Source organism: Boleophthalmus pectinirostris, unplaced genomic scaffold, assembly GCF_026225935.1.
Source record: "Boleophthalmus pectinirostris isolate CB_2022bp ecotype Guang Dong unplaced genomic scaffold, ASM2622593v1 HiC_scaffold_11, whole genome shotgun sequence".
NCBI classification, from domain to species: Eukaryota; Metazoa; Chordata; class Actinopteri; order Gobiiformes; family Gobiidae; genus Boleophthalmus; species Boleophthalmus pectinirostris.
In genome coordinates this window covers 7,400,216-7,416,113 of record NW_026570994.1, presented here as the reverse complement: position 1 = coordinate 7,416,113, position 15,898 = coordinate 7,400,216, and the positions used below count along the sequence as shown (strand labels likewise).

The 15,898-nt window shown below is 39.6% G+C and overlaps 1 protein-coding gene across 1 annotated transcript in view; it reads right to left on the bottom strand.

Moving 5' to 3' along the window:
- Window positions 1-15,898, bottom strand: part of LOC110153232 (nck-associated protein 5) — a 377,547-nt gene that overhangs the window by 18,222 nt on the left and 343,427 nt on the right. The window contains 4 exon segments of the mRNA XM_055165715.1: window positions 2,113-2,285; window positions 4,950-5,043; window positions 5,667-5,779; window positions 11,441-11,704. Coding sequence (XP_055021690.1) covers window positions 2,113-2,285; window positions 4,950-5,043; window positions 5,667-5,779; window positions 11,441-11,704 — 644 coding nt within the window.

The following is a 15,898-nucleotide window of genomic DNA, read 5'->3' as shown; positions in this document are numbered from 1 at the left end:
GTATTCCTCACCCACGACATCTTAATCAAGCTCCCTCTGTCCTCCACATGTAAAACTATTGACTGTTTTCCATCTCGAAGACACAGCCACTGTCAGGCCCTTTTGCATAATCACCTCCCCAGCAGCAGAAGCGTGGCGCGGAATATATTGAATTTTGATTTTGCTGAAAAAAATCTGGCAGAATCAGAAGAATCGGGCCGTCTCACAGCGGCACTCCAACTTCATCCCCAAAGTCAATGTTTTTCTCCTCGGAATTGTTTGTGGATTTTGATATAGAGAAAGGAGCTTAATTGCGTTCGATCGGGTTGCCCTCTGGTGTCAGCGGGAATTTGCCTACGAGTATTTAAACGCGCTGAATGACAAATGAGGAGCAGTCACCGTGAAATGGCCAACCAAGTCCAGCCTGGTCACCCCCATAAACAAGCACACCGCCAGATCTATAATTTATACGAGAGAAATAAATATATTAAGGCGCCTATGACAGGTTAGACTACTCGTTTCACTAAAACGCAGTTGAGCAAGCAAAAACGTCCACACTTGTTTTCCCCAATTTGTACGTTTTTTTAGGTTTAAAGGTGCATTGTGTAACTTTTCTGCTGGAAGGTCCGTCAAATGCTACAGGTCAGATCTGTGGAGAGGCGACCACGCTCAGTCAGAATGTTGTTTTTCTAGGTATTTGTACGCAATAAAACCACCTGTAATTGAATAAATGTAAAGTAGAGCTGTTTACTGTCATACTGTGGAACATTCCAGACAGAGCAATGACCATAGAAACAAGCAGGTGACGGACCCTGAACCAAAAAGTTACATAGTGCAGCTTTAAATTTCACTTTCTAGTTGGAAATTGTGACTTCATTGTGATCACACTAGGGAATTCGATAACTATTACTTTGCAAAACTTCTCTAAATGTATGCATAAATTATTATTATGGCAAACACAAAAATCATGTTGTTGAAATCATGTGTACAGTATCAAAAAAATTTGCTTATTAAGTTTAAATTGTGCCAAATTTTTGTATAAAATTCTCCCAGTGTGACGTCATAAGTGTGTTAAGAACTCTCTACTTCCTGTACGTTTCAACACATTTTTAAACTTTTCTTCACAAATTGCTTCTTGATTTGTGTAAAACTATAATTTCTATTTACAGTAGTTACAATCCTACCAAATTAAGTCAAAATGAAAATAATAAAAATTTGACATACACACTTTAACCCCTTAACGACTTTAGTAGATGTATATAAAAAAAATGTTTTGTGAGTGTTTTTGCTTTTAAGTAGATGGTAAATTAAGTTGAGATGATTAAATTAAGTATAGCAAAAAAATAAAATAAAATAAAATAGAAATCTGGGTATGTTGCAAATTTGCGACAACTAGAAACAAGTGTTTGCCAAAAGTTCCTAGGAAGGTACAGGGGGAATGCAGCCACTATCTCGGCTTATATCTTGATCCAAACGGTTTGTTGCATATTTGTGACACTCGTTAAAGGGTTAAATCAGAAAAAATAATCTCTTTAAGGAGCTGTACATGATTTTTACTGTCTAAAAACGTGAAAAACAGAACTAGTTCATTTTCAACAGTTTGCAGTGGTCCAGTGTTATGCCTCACCTTCTATGAGTTTATAAATTTTGACATCATGGTTATGCTGACAACAACTAGCATTCTAACAACACACTTCCTGATTATCGGACATTAAACTGCTCTATAATTACAGGCAGGCAGCACACAGCAGACTTTCATTGACCTCTAGAGTTCCTTATATAATTGAGCGACTAAAAAGGAGGTGTGGCAAAATCTCTCAAAACTATCACGTATCTCTGTGTATCTGACCCACACTGCACTCACAAGACTACACCTGCAGGGGGAGCTCATGCAAAAACTACTATGAGTATTTAAGTACTAGGAAACAATGCGTCGATATAAAGGTAGATGAAAAAATGTGTGATTTTAATATGCCTTTTTACATATAAATACCAAAAATATTTAAACACGGAGATTGTACGTTGTTATCGAGTATAAATCCTTGTCATCTCCACATTAAGATATCCAAAATGTGTAGAAACTTGTGTATTTCAGAGCTCTGTTGAGATGTTACACCAAAAACTTGAACTTACAGTGAGCCCATCTGCTGGTTTTCCGTCCAGCGCCCCCTCCTGGTGCAGCAGGCTGTAGCGGGACAGCCTCTTGCCCTCCTCCAGGCAGGGGTAGACCTCCTCATGGTAGTAGTCCATGATTGACAGGCCTTTACCCACGCTGCACCTCTTCAGGGTCTGATCGCTCTGGTCCGCTGTGGAGGCCAAAAAAAAACAACAGTTAAAAGTGCACTGCGTAACGTTTTGATTGGGGTCCATCACCTGCTTGTAATTTCTTTACCTGGAATGTTCCACAGTGTGACATTAAACAACTCTACTTTACATTTATTCAATTACAGGTGGTTTTATAGCTCAAAAATACCTCAGAAAACAACATTCTGACTGAGAGTGGGGTCGCCTCTCCACAAATCTGACCTATAACTTTGTTTACTTTGGTTTGGTCTCCACTGACATAGAAATCTTTAATGCCATACTGTGAAACATTCTAGACAAAGCAATAACATCTGAATGGAGAAAATAATTTGACAGACCTTCCAGTAGAAACACTACACAACTTTAAGCACAAAGTAAAAAAAAAAAAGATGAAAAAAAATACAGATATACGTAAATATTTTGGGTGAATATCAAGTAGCAATAATTTCATATTATTACTGCTGGAAAATAACAAAATTATAGGCATATATTGTCAAGCTAGAACACACACAGCCCTTCAGAATGTCCTTCGCTATGACGCACTACAGAGGCAACTTAAACTCCTCAAGTAAAAGTATTACCAGGGCTTGGATAGGCAATACCTTGTCTGATAACCGTAGACTGTATATAAATGGACATAGCTAACCCTCTAACTGTCAAGTTCCAAACAGGAAGTGAGCATGGGGGTGCTTCCGGCTCCACTGACTCTTTTTCCAATTGACTTACATTGGAATATTGTCATCCTTTTCTCTGTAACTGCTGCTGTGAGCCTCATTATTTTGGCCTTAAAGTGTTCCTATTAACCCGCTCTACGTGATCCTGCTGTTTTATTTCGCTATTTTGTACGTAAATAAATTCCTATTCCTGATACTTTTAAATTGTCTGAATCTCAAAATGTTTAAAATCGAACAATAGAGCATGAAAATTCTCCGTCCAAACTTGAGACGATCCAACTAGACACTAGTTTGTATCACGTGTTTCTCGGAAGATGTGGGAAAATGCGGAAGATATCTCGTCTTGAAAATTCTCGCAGCATTCAGAACTAAAGATATAACTTCTTTTACCCAAGTTAAGTCATAGCAGTTACAGTACACAACGCTGGATCCGCTCGTTTTGTAAAGTTTTGTCAAAGCGTGTGGTTCTGGCTGGTCAGATTAACAAATTTACTCCTATAACTGTGGCTTCGATGAGCTTCATTTGACTGGAGCCGAGCGCTATAGTTGACGTCACATTCCCTTAGTCACTTCTTTATACAGTCTGTGGTGACAGTGCTGTGTTGAAAGTCTCCAGGGCCACTGTGATTTGTAATAAACTTCTTCTGCAAAAAGCATCCAGACTGTCTCCTTCCTTTTCATCTATATTCTTTGGACTACTCGTAAAACTTCTACAACAATTATGGCGATCCTTTGAAAATGTGTCTGTAATATCTTGGTGCAAGTTCAAGTATTGCTCAAGTCTAAAACGAAATATGACTCGTTTATACTCTTGAAAGACTGCATTATAAGTTTCAGCACTTTTTCTTTCGATCAGAACTTTTCTTTTTACAAGATACTGTATTTGATATTCTAACTTTGCATAACTGCATAAATTGAGCTATTCTGATGTTAGCACTTGCATGGGAGACCGCCTGGGATTTCAAGTCCCACAGTGGGGCGCTAGTGACAAAACTGTTGTTGTATCCTTAGGCAATACACTTAACCCAAATTGGATAGTATGAATATGGTTATGAATGAATAATGAATAGTGAATGAGTAAAGCAATTTTGAGCATGTGGAAAAACAGTATATAAGACTACTGCATTATTATTATTATAGAAATGAAAATAAAATCAATATTAATAATAACAATAGATCAGTTTGTGGCCACACCAGCTTGTCAAAGTCTGATGACGTCAGAGCTCAGATCCTAAGCAGGGACAGGTCTGGTTAGTACTTGGATAGGAAACCACTGGGAAAATCAGGTGCCACAGGGGGCCCAGTCGTTGTGTACTTAGGCAAGGCACTTCACCCACATTGCCTAGTATGAAAGTGGTGTGTGCGGGAGTAATCGTGGTGGTCAGAGGGGCTGAAGGTACAGATTGGCAGCCGTGCTTCAGTCAGTCTGCCCCAGAGCAGCTGTGGCTACAATAGTAAAGCGTTTTTGTGACATATGTCTGTGAAAAGCGTTATATAAATAAAAACATACTTACTTACTTTTATATAGTGCTTTTTGAAAACTCAAAGGACATTTTACAGAGCTTTATTCTTTCACTCCTTACTCAGCAGTAGTGGTGTTATTGTAGCCACAGCTGCCCTGGGACAGACTGACGGAAGTGCGGCTGCCGATCTGCGCCATCACTCCCTCCGATCACCACCATCACTCTCATACACACCACTTTCATACTAAGCAATGTGAGTGAAGTATCTTGCCTAAGGACACGACAACAGTTTTTACCACTGGCTCCCCACTGTGGCACCTGGAATTCCCAAAGGTTTCCCATCCAAGTACTAACCAGGCCCAGTTGTGCTTAGCTGCTAAGAGTTGATTAGATCAGTCTTTGACAAGGAGGTATGGCCACAATTGGACTATTTTTCATTGTTTTCATCACATAAATATGTATGATGGTTAATCTGTGTTGACAGACTGTACTTCAGACAGAAGAGAAAGCGTTGGGGGAGTTGTCTAACCTGATCCAGTCTTGCTCCGTGGTGGTGGTGGCTCTGGCTCAGTCTCAGTCTCACTGCTGCTGCCGGAGTACGTGCACACCCTCAAGGCTCTCTCCTGCACACACACACACACACACACACACAAAGACTATTACACCGCACTATCAACATACATGGAAACTACTATCTAATGCAGGCGAGCTGGCGGTGTAGGCATTGTCTGACATGTCTCATGGGGCTATCTTTTCACGTTGAGAATTAAAGCTGCACTGTGCATGTTTTCTGGTGGATGGTCCGTCAAATTGGTTTTAGAGCTCAAAAATACCTAGAAAAACAAGTATTCTGACTGTGAGGGCTGTAACTTGGTCTGGTTTGGTCTCCATGACGATAGAAAGGTTTAACGCCATACTGTGAAACATTCTAGACAAAGACAGTGACATCTTCATGGAGAAAAGCTTTTGATGGATGCTCCACCAGAAAAAGTGACACAAAACACAACTCCAGGTCTGTTTTTTGATGAGGAAACAACATTATAATAACACAGATCAGAAAATAGCGCAATACGGGCCCTTTAAAATGTATATAGTTGACCTCTGGAGTTCCATAATGCCATTTTGAAACCCCATCTCCACTTGAAGGATCCAATTTGCCACAGACCTTCCAACACACATCTCCCTGTATACTTCCCCCATGCTATATATAAGTAACACAGGTCTAATACATATGTAAGATTGGTACCCCGGGTGTGTCTTGCTCCCTGGTCCGGCCCCTCCTCTCCTCTTCTTTCTTCTCGTCGGGGGGAGCTGAGCCGTGATTGGTGCACAGGCTCGACCTCTTGGTTCTGATTGCATCTGTGAAAACAAGACAGGAAGTGAGGAGCCAGAAGGACAGATACATGTTCTGTCATTCAACCAAGGAAAGGGATAAAAGGATTCTAGTCAATATTATACGTGTATGTGAAACCAAAATCTCTGCATTGTGTAACTTTTCTGCTGGAAGGTCCATCAAATGCATTTCTGGTGGAGATTGTTAGTTATTGCTTTGTCTGGAATGTTTCACAGTATGGTAATTAAACCTTTTTATATTCATGGAGGCCAAACCAGACTAAGTTACGGGTCAGATCTGTGGAGAGGCGACCCCGCTCACAGTCAGAATGTTGTATTTCAAGGTATTTTTGTGCTATAAAACCACCAATACCAACAACTATGCATAATCGTAATGGCTTGTAATAATTGTAATAACCCATACGGAACAAAATTCACGAAAATGAAAACAGATGTAATGAATGAATTTTGAGTATTAAAAAAAGAGTTGTCATTGTATATTGTTGATGCAATATTGAGATATACTTGTCCTATTTAAACAAAATGGACTTGTGTGAGCTTAAAGTCGTGTTACAATGTTGTTACATGTCGTTTTCATTCACACATGTTTGAGTAACTTCAGTAGAAATGGGCAATTCCAGGGCTGAAATTATCCAAATGATTCTGGTGAAGGTATGTGGAGTTTAAAAACACAGTGGAGCACTTCCTGTCATATCACATGGCATCACAAGGTGGAACAGAATGTTTTCAGTTTGAGAAAAGAACTATGAAATGTCTAAAAATGCAAAGTTTGTGTGTTAAACGTGTGAATGAAACAAAACACAACTCCAGTTCTGTTTGTGATGAGGAAACTACATTATAACATAGATCAGAAAATAGCGTGATATGGGCCCTTTAAAAACACGACAATCTTGAGTGAAAAGGATTGTGATTATTAGTTATTTTGCATTTCGTATCTCAAATAAAACATCCTCAAAAAGATCATAAGAGCAGGAAGAAGACAGCACTTGCACAAATCATTCTCGCCTCGTATCCTCCGTTTTAAGATTCGTCGTATTACAAAAACTACTTTCTTTTAGCGTCTCCCGCGTTTGCGCTTTTAAAATCCTCCTCACAAACTTGAGTCTCTGGCCAAAACACAAAACAGTGGCCGTCCTACACTGCGGCGACGGCAGGGAGAAAGTTAAGTACAGAGCGAGAGAGAGACATTGCTAATCAAGCGCGTACCGTGGGGAGGGGTGAAAGTGCTGGCTCCGCAGTGGAGTGGGGGCGGGTGGGAGGGCAGTGGAGTGGGTGGTGGTGGTGGTGGTGGTGGCTTTATTAAGACGTCAGGGTGCTTCTGACACAGTGCGCTTGTATAGGAGGGAGGGGGCAGTGGACATAAGCAGAAGCAGCTTTATGGCCAGGCTGGTGCTCTCGGGAAAGGGCCGAGAAGCACTTCAGATGATGCGGGCTGAGCTATAGAGCGTGGAGTCGCAGTTGCATCGTGAATTTAAAAAAAAAAAAAAAAAAAAAAAGTTGCATTTTATGGTATCTTTTTAGGTAAGAAAATTAATACAAAAAAACTAAAAAACATAAAATTGTAAAAAAAATAAACAAACAAACAATTCATACTTAAAGTCAAAGTATCGATATCGGTACTGGAGCTGAAAAAAGCTGAATTGGTGCATCCTTGTGTGTGTGCGTGTGTGTGTGTGTGTGCGCGTGTGTGTGTGTGTGTGCAGGAGAGAGGTTGAGGGTGTGTACAAATTCAGGCAGCAGCAGGGAATTTGTGACAGAGCCAGAGCCGCCACCACCACCACCACAAAACAAGAACCGACCCACTTTTGTTTATTTATTTATTTGTTTACTTATTTCATTTGTAAACTATAAAAAGGCATTAACGGCGTCATATCGTTAAACTCACAAGAAGTGAATGAAAAGGAGCAGAAAGAAGAGTCTGCGCCCATTTCCAGACACGACATTAATACAGATTTCAAATAAATACATTTAATTTCAATCACAAAACTCCCCTTTCACTTTCACTTCTGTTTCAATTTTGTTTTCTAAGTTAAAATATGAGATTTATACTAGATTAATACAAGATGTTTTTGCTGAGGGATTTAGAATATTTGATATATTTTTTTTTAAATAAACTAGTTATTACTGATTTTTTTCAATAGAAAATACTTCATTTCTTCTGTTGAGTTTTATAGTATGTTAAAAGTTCTATAAATTAGGCTAACAGTTAGATATCGATAAGTTAAAAGTAAAGGAAGTTATTTTCTGGAGGTGGCATGTCACCTGCTATTCATCAGATGGTTTCACTTTATAGAAACTGTCTGACCTCGCAGTGTTAGATTTTGTTCGCTCGACTGTAGGCGGGTACTTTTCATCATTTAACCAATCGCTGCTATTTGGTCATGATGTATGTAATGTGCCGCTAACGGGGCTAACTGATATATTAAGCTTTTCCAAAATCCCGTAGGAAGAAGGACAATATCGTTTTTCCCCTTGATAAAATTCAACAAACATTCTCTTTGTTCCGGCTTTAAATCCTCGATCTTGGGAATCGTTGACAACACTGAATGTATGGCTCTTCGCTGATTGGCTGGTGCCCAAACTTGCATTTGCACATACTTGCACTCTAGGGTTTTTGCGAACCATCTATTGTATTTTGATTCCTGACCTAGTCACTGGAGAGAAATGAAATTGAGCAGAGGCACTAGGTGGCGCCAGTCTGGCTATTCACCTGCATGATTCCATGGAAACAGAAAGTTTAAATCATACTCCATGTAGACAGATACATTTTATTATTCATTGAATTTATATAGCACCTTTCAAGACACCCAAAGCTCTTTATAGTGCATAATTCATTCACTTCCCACTCACTACTGCTAAGATACTAATGTAGCCACAGCTGCCCTGGGACACCACTTCTCACTAAGCAATGTGGGTGAAAAGTCTTGCCGAAGAACATAACCATTTATTTATTTATTTATTTATTTTGCCACTGACGCCCCACTGTGACACTTGGTATTCGCATCCATCTCCCATCCAAGGACTACCCACCCCTGGCCTTCAGGCGAGATCAGGCTTTGACAAGCTGATACTGTTGAATATTATAGCGAGAGGAACAACATTTCCATGGAAAGGAGCAAGAGAAGGCCCCCCTCCATGCCAAATAAGAGTCAGGTTTGTGCAGATGCAAACTCGCTGAACAACATTTTTTAAAAAGACTTTATTTAGTCTAATTGTGGCTATAAAACAAGAATATTTTGTGGACTAAAGCACATCTTGAACTTCTACCATCTTCACCGCAGCAGTAGAACATTCAGCCTCTTCAGCCTCTCCATCTCCTCTTCACACCTAACAAACCTTTCCGCTTAAATACCCTGTAAAGTACTTTTCTACGCACTTTTCTCCATCGAACTTCTCTTACTTTGTTCTCCGTCCCTCGCCGCTTGGGAGCTGTGTAAACCCGTGCTCGCCTTCCTGGGGGCATTCCTTGTTTCCGCGCCGTTCCTTGTCCATCCGTCATCCGCCGGCCTGTCACTTTTGATGCATTAGCTTGCGAATTAGCCTCTTCATTTCTCCGAATCCGCCCGCTAATAACTCCCCCCGCATCCCATAATAGTGCGCACGCCTCTGAGTGCTGCTCCCGAAGACCAATATTTCACTTAAAGGTAAAACAGTCCACGCCGAAGCTTTCAGGCTCAGGCACGCCGCCATTTCTATGTAACAAGGCAGCTTTTACAGGCTTGCGTCGCATTTGTTTTCATACCAGGCCTTTATTAGAAGATGATGTATTGTTAGAGGTGGAGGGCATTAGGATAAATATCGAAATGTAAAAGTGTAAAAGTAAACAACGCTCGCATGAATCTGGACCAGCGATAGAAAAGTAAAGATACGGAGCGTTATCGAGACGTAAACAGGCCGGCGATGCACTTAATATAGGGGAAATATTAATAATGTATAATGTATTTGATACTGGGAGAGAGAAACCTAAAGCGCGGCGTGGAATAGACTTGTAATTGAAGTACTGCGGTGTATTGAGTGGCTTTGGGAATGCGAGGACACTTCTTCTGTTTGGCGATAACAGGGTTTTAAGACTGCAGGCTGGTTAAGTTGTGTTTGTGAAGGCTTGGATTTGCAAACAGCTGGTGAAGAAAGAAGAAAATACAAATGCTGCTCTCACAAAATACTCAATGGGGGAAGTTTACACACAAGAACAAAGCTGGTTTCAGAGGTGGCTCGCCGTTCAATGGAAATAGAAAGTTAAAACAACACTTCAGAAGGTTCTCCGCGGAGGTTGATGTGTTTTACGTCATACTGTGGGATATTTTAGCCAAAGGAACAGCATTTCCATGGAAACAAGCAGAACAACAAGAAAGGCCACCTACAGGCCAAATATAAAAGAGTAAATAAGAGTCAGGTTTGTGGAGATGCAAGCCTATTCACATTAAGAACGCAGGCTTTTCTATGTATTTTAGTGCAATAAAGACAACCCAACCTAACCCTAACTGTATCATGGGCTGCTGTATCGATATATCACCATCAGTATTTTTTGGTATATTTTACTAAATTATTTTGTTACAGAGCTACAGTTTAGTGGAAGAAAACTCATTTATGCATTTGACATTTTCACTGTTTTGATGATTAAAATAGGCGTGTTTCATGAACTTTGCACAAGAAGTGATTTAACAAAGACTTTTAGTATCACTGCCATCCTTTTTTATTGAACCGTTATCGAATCATTTTAAAATATATCGTATTGAATCATATTGAATCAAAATCTCACTGTATCAAGATACAGAGGTGGGGACTTGCAAGTCGGGACTTGGACTCGAGTCAGACTTGAGTCACTATTTTTAGGACTTGAGACTTGACTTGATAAAATGGACTAAGACTTGGGACTTGACTTGGACTTGAGAAGACTTGAAAAGCACTTTTAAATCTGAATTCTTTCTGTTCTGAATTCTGACTGTAATTATTCAAACTAAGATCTTGTGAAGACATTTAACAAGGAAAAATGTACATTTCTACAACTCTTATATACTTTGATAAATACTCATATATAAATCTACTTAGATTTTTTAAGTACAATTTATCTTAAAACTCATATAAATTGCAAAACTCTAACCTATATCTGATACTTTGGTTTTAAAGACTTGAAAAGACTTGAAGTTCAAAGCAGACGACTTGGACTTGACTTTGACTTATTGGCCAGTGACTCAAGACTCGACTTGGACTTGGCTGTATTTGACTTGGGACTTGACTCGGACTTGAGGTCAGAGACTTGAGACTTAATTGAGACTTGCAAAAACAATGACTTGGTCCCACTTCTGTGGAGATATGTATCGTATTGTGGCTAATGTATGGAGATATGTATCGTATCGGCAACTTCTTAATGATACCCAGCGATATTTATTTTGTTGAAATTATCTTTAATCCATTAGAAAAAATATGTTTCTTACATGTAAATTATGGAGAACTTTTATATAGAATAGGACTCTTTTCAACAATTTTCAACATATTTTTCCATGTTTTCTTTTCTTTCTTTCTTTTCTTTTTACAAACTGCTTCTTGATTTGTGTACAACTATAATTTATATTTACAACAAGTATTATCCATCAAATTAATAAAAAATGCACACTTTAATATAATAATTACAAAGAGTATGAGCACAAAAAGCTGAGTTGTCTTTACCTGAGGTGGAGAGCTTGGGCAGTCGGCTCTGAACGCTGCTCCTGGTCACGGCGGGGTCGGAGAGGGAGTGGCCTAGGCGGGACGGGGGCGGGGCCGTGTTCGCCGCGACGTCATCGGTCCGCGAAGATGACGAGGCGGAGGTGGAGGAGGCGGGGTCAGAGGTCATCGCCGCTGCCGCCGCCGCCACGGGACCGCAGGACTCCGACTTGGGCAGGGGGAAGGTGCCGATGCCGCTGTCCAGGGTTCTCATCTGGCACGAGGAGCCTGGAGGGGGGGAGGAGGAGAGGGCAGTGAACACCGGGGGCAGTGGGAGGCGGGGTTTAGAGGGGCGGAGTTAGGAGGCGGAGTTAAGGGGGGCACTGGTCACATGCAGCGGAACGGGTGGTGTGAGAAAAGGGCGTCTGAGGTGTAGTGACATACACGGAACATAAGGAACAAGAAAGAAATCAGATATTACAATTTATGACACGTTAACGAAGTATAAAAGTAAAAGTACAATACTCAAGTACAAACATCTATCTGTACCTTTTACTCCACTACATTTTAAATCTGGACTTAAAAGTAAAAAGTACTTTGAAGTGGCACATTTTATTTGAGTTTCCGGCCCAACTTTGAGCAAACCAAAAACACAAAAATGTCAAAAAAAATTAGGAAATCAAAGGAATCACTTAAAATTTGCTAAATTCTTGATCAAAAACTACATTTCATTCCTTAATTGTTCAAAAAGTCTCTTTAACTTTATCTAATCTTTAACTTTTTATTCTTAAAGTACATTGTTAAACAGGTACGTTAATACTTCTTCTTAAGTAGATTTTTTCATGTGATACTTTTACTTGAGAAACGTTTTGCCCCTTTACCTATATTTTTACTTAAATAACAAAATTGTGTACTTCATCTTCTACTGCAATTCAGTAAAATATGAAATCTCCAGAAGTTATCAAATGAGATTATTCTGAAACTGCAGTACACAACAGAGCTTGGGATCTAACGTGGCCAAATCTGTCATGTTGTTACAGGTGGTTTTATAGCTCAAAAATACTTAGAAAAACAACAATCTGACTGTGAGCGGGGTCGCCTCTCCACAGATCTGACCTGTAACTTGGCCTTGTTTGGTTCATAGGAATGCATTAGCCAAAACATAACAAAAAATTCAACAAAAGAGCATGAAACATTCTGATTCTGGTAAATACATAATCTTGATTGAACGCCAAGTTAATGACTTAGCACTACAAACATTTTCAAATCTCCATATGTTTGGGCAATTTTGGGCAAGGCTATTTGAAAATTCTATGAAAATTCCTGTAAAAATGTTGTAGTATTTATTTTTTATGTGATGCTATAATGCTGCATTCAGTTCAGATTTGTGTCAGGGTATCAGGTTTATCTGCGACGCACGTCAGATTTGTCAAAGAGTTTCGAGCATCTGTCTTCAAATGCAAATGCGTCCAATCAGAGACGTTTGCCGCGATTTTGATGCCACAGTTTGAACATAACATATTCCATACCATAATACATTAAAGTTGTAATTTTAGTTTGAAATAAGTCTCAAGATTTTCAGTCTTTATCTTAACATTATAGACACTTAAGCACAATTAAATGAACAGACTTTTAATCATATAAAAAAGTCAGGATAACTAGTAAATGATTCTAGAGACTTAAGCCGTAAAGGTGCACTATGTAACTTTTTGTTTATGGTCCGTCACTTGCTTGTTTCTATGGAGATGTCATTGCTTTTCTTGGAATGTTCCACAGTATGACATTAAACAGCTCTACTTTACATTTATTCAATTACAGCTGGTTTTATAGCTCAAAAATACCTAAAAAAAACAACATTCTGACTGTGAGCGGGGTCACCTCTCCACAGATCTGACCTGTAACTTGGTCTGGTTTGGTCTCCATGAAAACAGAAAGACTTAATGCCATACTGTGAAACATTCAAGACAAAGAAACAACATCAAGAACAAAAGCATTTGACGGAGCCTCCACCAGAAAAGCTATGTAGGCTTTCCCTGCACCTCCACGCTGATTTTCAGGAGGCTAACCACTCTGCCGCCCCATTACGACTTCCCCAAACCCATAACTGATGTCTCTCTCTTGTTGCTAATGCCGAGGATTGCTAATTGGCACAGAGGCGGCGGGCACCAGACGCAGCCTTGAAATCCAAACAGACTTGGCGTGACATTTTTTACCCCCGCCGCCACGTCTGCTCCTCCAAAACACACAAGGCGTAAAACCCAAGGACGTGTGTGTTTGTGCGTTTATCACGGAGCAGGAGGCACGTTTGGGGGTAATGTCGGAGGATAGAGCGGCAGAAGGCAGAGGTGTCCACGTTTGCCGATACAAAGCTGTGGTTTAAAGCGAAACAGATGGAGCGCAATTCGGGTTTGTGACTGCTAACGGTTACCTAACGGTTTGCCAATATTTACATGTGAGGCTACAATAGGACTGAGTGAGAAAAAAAAAAGCATTTAAAGGCCTAGTACATGAACTTTCTCATGTATTTAAGCCATATCTGTCTTTTTTTAAACTTTATTTCCTAGTTTTGCATAGGTAATAGGTCGTATACAAGGACATTTGTTTGTATAAAAGAACATTGTAGATCAGGGGTCATCAAACTAAGGCCCAAGGGCCGAATCCAGCCTGCCACGCCCCTTCGACCGGCCCCCCAGCCCCTCTGCCCCCCACCACTTAAACTGGCCCTATGAGATCATCTTCAAAACTTGCTGTGGCCTATTTTTTTATGACTTTTTGGCAAATAATAGCATGTCTGCATCTTGTATTTTGTACATTTAAAAAAAATAAATAAAAAATTTAGATTGATTTATATTTAAATAATTATATGACATATTTACATTTGCCGCAGAATTTTCGTCACCTGACAAACTCAGGATCAAGCAGTGACAGTCAATACACACGTGCAGTTAAGGACAGCAAAATGGCGGGTGTTAAAATATGAAAACTTGTCAGAGAGTGCAGAGTTTTCAAAGAACAGTGGATGACTAATTATTTTTTTGTTCAATGTAAGGACCGTGCAGTTTGTCTGATATGTAAAGAAAGTGTGACAGTTTTCAAAAGAATATAATCTGCATTTTCAGGGTCATACAATTCTGTCGAACCAACAGCAGAAGCCATCACAGTCAGGATAATGGGGCCCCCAGAGAAAAAAAAGTTTTACAGACATAGCGACATTAAAAGAGAATGTTTTCATGTAGTCCACAAATGGGTTCTAGGTAGCCATATATTAGTAAAATATTTGTTTTTGCGTCTAATTATCAAGCATTTTATTGTCCGATAATCAGAAAGTGTGTGTTAGCATGCTAGCTGTTGTTGGATTTACTGTCATGGCAAAACTCCAGTATAAACCCCGAGACTAATGAAAAGAACATATGAACTCATCACGGTGAATAACCAACGCTCAGAATGCGTAAGGTAAGTGACAAAGAACTTTGAACCACTGCAAACAGTTGAAAGTTCTGTTTTTAAAAAGCAGGTATGACACATTTAGATCAAAAGTCTGTAACCTCCCCTTTTCATTTCAATTTGTCTAGCTGTCTTGTTTAATATTCTTTTAATATTCTATCTGTTCTGTTCTGTATAGCTAAGGACTGAAGAATCAATGTCCGTAACTTAATTTAATTCATAATTTGGAAGCTTCTGTTTTATACATCAAGATTTATTTCATGCAAATGTTAAATAATTTGATTGTAACGTTAAAAATGTGATTTAAAATACTCACTGCTAATGGAAGCTGCAAAAATAATGCTTTGTCATATTTCACTGTAGTCAGTCTGTAATTCATGTAAACTTGAATTTTCTTTACTTTTCTGCTTGTTTGGTCACAGTTTTCGATCCTTTTCACGGTGAAGGAGTCAATATTAAAGCGACGTCGACTCATCTTTTTATTGTGAATGGAGTTTAGCGTGGTGTTTAGTCTACGGTCCTTGCAGCTTGATGAGAACACTAGAATAGCGCCTTCTAGGTTTCGTAAAAGAGTGTAATCGGAATTCTTGGTTGTCTACTTTTAGTCTTTTGCCATTTGCTTAAGGCAGAGGTCTCCAACCTTTTTCCTCAGGTGAACTACCTTTACAAAACAAAAATGCCAGAGAACTACTCATTTTAACAGCCACAAGAAACTGAGAAGATTAAAAGAAAGAGGGCGAGCCTTTGGGTACAGTTAGATGCCCATAAACATAAACCATTGTCCATTTATTAGTGCACAAACTTGGACTTCAAAATTATACATTTCCAGTACACGGCAAGTAATTACATATTTTTTTGTTATTCAGCACAATGGTGTAATTCCGATATCCTTTGGCGAGCTACTTTTAAGGGGGTGGAGAGCTACTGGTAGGTCCTGAGCTACAGGTTGGAGACCCCTGGCTTAAGGTGACCAGACGTCCCTATTGACCCAAGACCATCCAAGTTTTGAGCCCTATGTCCTCCGTGCCATTAGATTAC